Source organism: Notothenia coriiceps, unplaced genomic scaffold (genome assembly GCF_000735185.1).
Source record: "Notothenia coriiceps isolate Sejong01 unplaced genomic scaffold, NC01 NC01_scaffold00037246, whole genome shotgun sequence".
In the NCBI taxonomy this organism is placed as follows: domain Eukaryota; kingdom Metazoa; phylum Chordata; class Actinopteri; order Perciformes; family Nototheniidae; genus Notothenia; species Notothenia coriiceps.
Window position 1 is genome coordinate 9,645,157 of NW_011369947.1, and position 8,588 is coordinate 9,653,744.

The 8,588-nt window shown below is 39.2% G+C and overlaps 1 protein-coding gene across 1 annotated transcript in view; it reads left to right on the plus strand.

Annotated features, from left to right (window-relative positions):
• The window catches only part of fstl5 (follistatin-like 5), a 273,902-nt gene that overhangs the window by 130,159 nt on the left and 135,155 nt on the right, over positions 1–8,588 (plus strand). The window contains exon 4 of the mRNA XM_010795567.1: positions 2,734–2,982. Coding sequence (XP_010793869.1) covers positions 2,734–2,982 — 249 coding nt within the window. The remainder of the gene's footprint in view (positions 1–2,733; positions 2,983–8,588) is intronic.

Consider the following 8,588-nt stretch of genomic DNA (forward strand, 5'->3'; position numbering starts at 1 on the left):
CTGCATAATGAATTTTGACTTTCGATACTTTAAGTATTGATGCCTATGCTTTTGTACTTTAACTTGAGTAACATTTTAATTGCAGGACTTTTACTTGTAACAGAGTATTCATACTCTGGTATTTCTACTTTCACTTAAATAAAAGATCTGAGTACTTTCCCGTCTTAAAACAGCAGTATGATGAGCTTAAGTGTCTCAATGTTACCTACAAGTGACAGNAGACACTGCGCCCTGCCCACTCTGTTGCCAGATTTGAGAGAAATAAGCAACCAGGTCTATGAAAACAAGCCCCAAAGAAGCAACACATACATGATGTTGTGTAATTTGAAACCAAAACTAAGGCCTCAGGATGACTTTCAGACTTGAAAATGGTCATTTTTGTTTTCTAACATTGAATACAACATTGAAAAAAAAGTATTTAAAAAAAAAAAATAAAAAATAAAAAATCCCGATCCCCGATTTTTTCCTCCCGATTCCGATCTTTTGAAAATCACGTGATCGGCTCCGATCCCCGATTACGTGATCGGATCGGGACATCTCAAATTTTTATAATAATATTTTGCAAATACAATTGTTTTGAGCTATCCCTCTATACGTCTATGGCACTGGTTGCACAGGTTGTCTCTGAACTATTTCACAACCTTTGACTCCCTGATATACATTTGCACTTGTCAGAGCTTTCATTCAGAAGCACTGTTGAAGTGAGGAGTGGTCTGTGTGTGAGGATGTATGTTTAAACACTTTTTCTTTAATTGTAGGCAATGAAAAACTGAAAAACGTAGAAATAGTGACCTATACACAAATAGAATGAGCAAATGACAAACCCATAATAATATTTCTTAATATATTATGTATTTTCAGTCGTCCCTTATATCCATAACTATATGTTGCAGCGCAGCCTTGAGAGGTTTCCACACTGTTAGTGGTTGAGTTGTGGTTTTTCCCTCCTCATACCCTTCTCTTGAGGACTATTCCAAACGGCAATCTACAAGTGAGCACGCTGCTTTTAGGAAGCCAATATATTTGATGTGGTTCACGAGTTACAGTACAGACTGATCTGTGGCCTGTCAAGACGTATTCACATATTCATACTGACCACAACATAATCCTTCCCTCAGAGAAAATCTCGATCTCATAAAACCATTTATGAATGAAGTCATCCTCACAATCATGCAGCACATCCACATTTCTTTATAATGCTGTGTACAGGTTCTGTCTAAAGCAGGGGTGTCCAAACTACGGCCCGGGGGCCAAATGCGGCCCGTGGGCCAGTTCGAATCGGCCCTCGGCTAATAAAAAAAGTATAATGAAATATGGCCCGTACTGTATATGAAACTTGTGCTTGTCTTATATTGTACTTCTTAAATATATATGTACAAATATATGACACATATTTTCTAACAAATCTAAGTTGATAAGAAAAAAAACCAATAACGTATCCACATAACTCGCTTGAAATCTACCCTTCATATTTCCTCTTATTATAACAAGATAATGCCAACAGAATACATTCAACCCTTGGGAGAGCTCAGCTGTGATGTAGGCTTTTTTTTCAAGTATAATTGACCTACATTTGATTGATTTAGCTAACGTATAACTTAAGGCCATATACCTCACCTCTAGTGACAGTTTCGACCCCCCTGGTCTAAAGCACCATTCAAGCTGCTCTGTTATTTATCCCTTTTTTTTTTTTACTTGCTTCTCCACTAACCCCCAAAGGGAAATTCTCCTTTTCTCGCCGTCTCTCATCAAAGTTGTCAGGGTTCAGGGTCTACTCGTAGGACTTCACCCCAGCAGCAGGCTGGGAATAAGGGTCTTGCTCAAGAACACTCTACCCATTTTTTATTTAGCATTTATTTTCATGTCAACGCTCAGCCCTTGGATCAATCGAATACTCGATAATGTTTTAGCCTTCGTCATTTCAGGGTCACTTTGTATGAGAAAGTATTCCTTACTGCAAAACCCAAATCATTCTCTCCCCTTTTAGTCATTCACTGTAGAGAGATATTCACTTGAAGTCACACTCACAGCAAGGTGGATGGTATTATTGATGAAATGTAAGAGGTGGAGACTAGGTAACTGTGGGGCACGCTGGCCTCTGTAAACATACTCTAGCCTCGTCTACATTTTGTAGGGCACTGCTCTCATGGAAATGCTGCCGTTTCATATTTACATGTGTATCATTCTTAACACCTCTAGCATGCTATAGAAACATAAATGTTGCTTTTTTAAACATTTAGATTTTCAGAACATATGAGTAGACTTGTTATGTGATATTCAATCTGTACACGACAAAATATTTTCATTGATAAGTAAAAAAATTAAACTGCAACTTTTTCAATGAATTAATCTAAAAGTAAAATCTGTCACAAATGTATTACATTTTTGTTTAGATGATGATTATATTTGTTTGAAAAAGACAGGGAAAGAATTTAATATAATCGTTTAACGTCATTATGCAAGTAGAATGAGAGAAATAAATGCTTCTCCCTTTCAAAAGGTGCCATCAAAACAACTCAAATCACAACATAAGAAAACAAATACACGCAGCATACACACTTAGGAATAAAGAAAGGCAAATAAAGCAATGTTTTATTCTTGTTTGCAAAGCAGAATTGTAACTTTCAGTAAGTTGTGCTCTCCATCTGTTCTAGTAGATACACATCTTTCACTAATGGTCTGTGTTCACACAACAATGTAACTTGTGCTTTCTTTCTGTGTGTTTTTCCACAGGTTTTATGGGACACAATGTCAATCCAAGTCCTTGTGAACACAAGTACTGTGGCTTGGGGCGTCACTGCCTGGCTAACCATGAGACTGGCCAAGGGGAGTGCAAGTGCTTGGATCATTGTAAACCGCACTATAAACCCGTGTGCGGCTCAGATGGAAAGCTGTACCAGAACCATTGTGAGCTCCACCGGGCCTCCTGTCTCCAAGGACACAGGATTACCATCATGCACAGCGAGGAATGCTTCTACAAAAGTAAGAGCTCATGTGACCTTTCTCTAATGGAGGCTGTGTGCGGTCCAGTGAATACTGTACATCTTGCTCCGTACCCTTTGCAATGTTTATTAGGTCCTGTTGGCCCTGAAACCTGTGGGATTTTATTCAATAGAGTTTGCTTCCTGCTTTGACAGGTTCTACAAATATTTTTGAAAATAACACCCACATAGGGTTTGGGGATTTTGACAACTTCACATTTGAAGGTGGCATATTTTTACTGGAAGGAAGGGGAATGACCTACAAAACATACTGCTTATCAGGTCAGGGATACTTTGATCCAAACAGTTTGTCCCTCCATGGGACATAAATGCTCGGCCTTGGGCATTCTTAGTGCCATGTCTGACCACAGTGACACAGGACTGCATCTAGGTTACTTATGATCCAAAGAAATAGGGACATTAAGGTCTTTCTTTCATCGTCAAAGAAGAGGAATGACTGAAATTGGGCTCTCACCATATATATAGCAATATTAATAGGACATTTGAAAAAGTATAAATCAAATTCGTCTTTATTTTGTTCATATTTGCACATTAGTTACAGTCAAATTACGACTGTTAAAGGTGGGGTATGTAATTTTGGAGAAACCAGCTCGAGTGCGCTAGAATTTGAAAACGTACAGAGCCCCTCCTCCAACACACACGAATGCTAACATGACCAATGAGGGCACGAGATAAGTTTGTGCACAGATGGAAGGCTGACAGGCAGGTAGGCCATCCAGTTACTTTAGCCGGGCCGGCTCAGATGATTGGTCGTGCTTTTTACAGCGCCACGGCTTCCACAGATGCATTTTTTTTATGTATTTATTGTCAACATATTTAATGTATTCATTGCTATCGGGATGTTAAGAGCATTCCATGGAATATAACAACAAGTGTTTCTGAAATAAATGACATACCCCACCTTTAAGAGGTACAGAGTGTTTGACCATAACATAATAAAGAAGCCTCCAACAGCAAGAGTTAACTTGCTCTCCTTTCAACAAAGATTTTATGTTTACATTCTTACATTTTTAATCATCATTCTGTTTAAAACTGTCTTCACTATCGGTACGTTTTGACACCCTCAAACTGAAACCTCTGAGTCATCTTGACGGCTGGCCCGCTGCAACCAGACTCTTGACAATTAAGCAAAAACATTAAAAAGCGCCCTGATAATCCAATGCTACTTGGTTGGTAAAAGAGTAACAGTCTCTATTTTGGCTCTAAGAAAATCCTACCCATGACCTGAATGACGTATCGAGAAGAGAAATATTAACATTACCTACAAACTGTGAATTGAGTAAACAAATACATTGATCACTACGCTTGCTAAATTGAATAGATGATAGTCAACCAGTTGGAAATAACTTAATTTAGTATCGGCATCAACACCAAAAAACGAAATAAAAATACATAACCCACTGTGTACCCGCAAGTTGTCATTTTCACACTTATGTTTTGGTGTGGGTTGAACCAACATGATATGACATGTTATTGAATGAGATTATAGAGGTGTTTGTAGTTAAATGTATTTATCTTAAGTGGTATTGCCGTACCCATTAGCTTAAGATAGTTAGCAAATTAACCAAAATGTTGAACAATTCCTTAAACGTGACAGCAGACGAGAAAAAAAATCCACACATACATTTTGACCTTTGATGCAGATCTCATATGTTCTCTGCAACAAAATGCGACTCTGAAATAGATACATCTTGTATCTAGATACTAAATGTCAAAATATAAGCACATACAATACATCAAATACACAAGAGCACATACAAGTATAACACAAACATCCTGTGTAGCTGGCACTGACAGGAATGTGTAGAATCAATGTTATGAAATATTGACAAAACCAATAGGGTATAACATTCATGGGGGATGCAACATAAAGAACAAATGGCACAATATAAAACCAGTCATATAGCTCCATGTGAAATGCACAGCTGGGTTTAGAGTCAGGAGCAGGTGGTGGTGTTGTAGAGTTCATATTTCCCCAGAGAAGCTTGCCTTCCCTCTACCATTGATTGTATAAACAGGCCAATTATTCCCAGTCCATCGAAACAAGGCTACTCTCCCTTTGGTGAACCCAAGGTGTCGCTGAAGTAAGAGATCCTGACACTCTGCACCTTAGTTTCATTCAGGGCAAAGGGGTTTATGGCTGCAAAGTACTCACAGACGGCGTATTCATAATATTCATGAGCCATTGAATGAGTCTCTGAATGTATTCAACAATGGTTTCTTAGTAAACTTGTTCACTTTGAAAACGTAAACTTCTTTCGAGGCCGGTAATGGCTTTGGATGTGTAGCCTTTAGCTGATGAAACTCTCTACGGTCCTTCCTACAGAGGGTTTTTCTTTCGGGATTTTAAAGCCAAAACAAACGAAAACTAAGAGCACATCCGTCTCACCAAGTACACTCTTTGTCGCCACGGAGATGTTCAATTTAGAGATGAACAAGAGGAAAGAAGGACATGTGCTTTTACAGCAATTCCCTTCACTATACTGTACAAGAGCCAACATACAAAACAACTGAAAACAGCAGCCTCATGACTTGGCATGGATAAAGAGCAGCCTGCAGAATCAGTGTCGGTGAGCCAATGCTAACAATCAAAGCATCTGTTTCATCCCACTCGCAGAAAAAGGCATTCAGATCCGTGATAGATCCCAGGGTGGGTGACACTCCTAATCAGCCTCTCTCATGTCCCCTATCCTGTCAGAGTACCCCCCACCCAAAACCCTCCTCCTCTAAATTCAATCAGCATTTTCCCCGCAATGCAGAGTGGGATATTTGACCAATGTCAAGCGATCAATATCAGATCAACAGGAGCCAAAAGAAAGAAATAAAAATAAAAATAAACTCTTTTTTTCTCTCATCTCCTCCCTCCCTCAATCCAGAGGTTTTTTTCTTCAAACTGTGACTGAAATCGAATACATTTTTCATTGGTTGAAAGCTCCAGGGAGAAGACACGTGGGCCTGCTGCTAAAGTAATTGTTTTCTTTCAGGCATTTTCAAATATATTTAAAACAATAAACTCTATAAATATTGTCCAGCTTTAAAAATCCCTGTACGGGTAAACAGAAAATATTACAAAGCCACTGGGGACTTGTGCTTTGTTGAAACTACGAAAGGCGCCATGGCAATCAGAGAAATTATATAATTGAGCAAATGTAATAGAGCTTACAACCACATCTAGATGTAATTATTATTTAGGTGTTATTAGTGGGTAAAGTACCCTCAACGCCATGTTAAATATGTAATTTGATTATTTGTCCTCCAGGTAATAGGCTCACTTTACCTTGCAATATGGAGATATGTACTCATTATCGCAGCATACAGTAGTAATGAATTTCCCTCAGATAAATATTCGTTTTTACCACTGAGGAGCTTATGCTTGGGTCTCATGTCTGCCTCTCGTTAGTCTGTTAGTGACCAGGATATCTACTTAACAGATTTCAATTACATTTGGTAGAAGGTCATGCCACTGACAAAGCAGTAGTAATTACTTTACAGTCACACTAGCAGCTCTGTCAGTCGGTTAGTTTGTTCTCTACTTTGGCCCTGACTGTAACATCTCAACAACTAGGATGTCATTACATTTTGTGCGGACAGTGAGTTCCTGGAAGATGAAGCATACTCACTTTGGTAATCGCCTGGCCTATATTCTCTTTTCAAAGAAAAAAGCAATTTTGGTACATTATCCATTATCATGAATTGTACTTGAATTAACCTTTACTGTCCCCTGACCTTATGTCTAGGTACATTTCCTATTTGTTTAATAGCTTTTTGACCAAATACATGCAAAACCAAAGACAAGTCCATCAGTAATTCTCCTCTTACATGTCAAGAAGTGCAATGCGTAGCAGATCCAAAGGTTGGTATCAAGGCTGAATCGATCAACTCTAGCTGGACTCGCTCCTGTGTTTTGTTTACCATATAAAGGTGATAGGTACATGTGCTTCGGATCAGATGTTGGCCTAAACAACAGCACCAATATCATCAGTATATCTGGCCCTCGGTTGTTGACACATGTACTGCATGGAAGGCTTCTCATTACAGCAGCAAGGTCTTCCTCTTGTCCAGTACATGAAACACTTTGGCTGTTAAATTCAGTAAACAATGCTATAAAAAAAACTGTCAATGCTAGATGGATGACATGCTGGTTCCACTAATGCTCTGCCGATTGCCACAAATTGCCTCATACTTTCCTTGTTGTTGGATATTTTTAGCTTTGTTCGTTATTCTCGCGTCCAGGAGAGAAGCTTTAAAAAGGGAGACTAATGGAGTCTCTGAGAAGGTTCAAATGGGTACTTTAATTAAAAAAGGCGGGGTAATGTTATAAGCATAATATTGTTCAGTGAGAAAAACAGCTGTGTTCTCGGCAGGGTCGGCTCTAGAACAAATCGAATGGGGGGGAAATCATTTACCAAGGGGGGGCACACACTGCCGTCAACAACCAACACACAAACACCCAACTTCAAAAAACATGCTGTAAAGTATATTGTCTTTCACACACATTGCAGGGGTGTAGTGCTATTGTATAGCGCACCTATGACTTGTGCATACATGCACGGTTGTGGCACGACCACCAAAACAGAAACATAGGACATAGGCCACCATAAAAAAAGTGTGCAAATGTATTTAGTATCCTATCCATGTGAACATGTTTTAGGTGGGCGTGGACCTAACCTCCTCTAGGAGGGTCTGGGGGCATGCTCCCCCGGGAAGATTCTTTTTTAAAAGTTAAATGCATCAATCTGGTGCACTTTGAGAGCTAAATGAAGAGATCTATGGATAGCCTACATCTCTCAGCATCCATATGACACAGAACTGTACCCAGATTTACTTTTTTCTTTATGGATATTTTACTAATCTTTTAAACTGTATTCTTGTGTTACTGTCCTATAGTATTTCCCATTTTTCGTTTATTCTCTTATTCTTTAATAACTATAATGATCATATAAAGGCATACCTGCCAACCCTACCGATTTGGGCGGTAGACTTAGCTGACTTTCCCTACCGATTTTCAATCTTCCCAAACCTGAGACTGCCAAGGCACACCTCCATAGACACTGGACTCGACTTTTGGCGGCAACCGTTTGCAGCGTGTCTGTGATCCCATCATACAAACAGTCCTTTGTGTTTCTAAAAGAGAAACAACTTACAGAGGAAGGGCAGCGTTACCCCCGGGGCTGATGGGTAATCACTCCCAAATGAGAACAGAGACGAGGCATTTGAGTCCTGCAGGGTTTCCCCGTTAATATCAGTGTCTCGAAAACACATGTTGGCGACTGAAAGACATCCAGTGTTTGGTCTTTTCCGGAAGCATCCTTCACCTACAGTGTCTCAACTGAAAGAGGACCACAAACACACACAAAATATAATACAATTTGGAGATATTTATCTCCCATTCTTTCACTTTTTCAACACCAAACATGTCGTTAATGTCTCTGTTTAGTAAACTACAGCAATCAGAAAGCCTGTAGGCCTACATTATCTATATCACACTTTATCAGTAGAAAAATGCAGGAAATGACTTTTTTAATGCAGTATTTTCTGATTTATGGCACAACACAAAGATATTTCGCTCTGTGCAAACCTTTGACT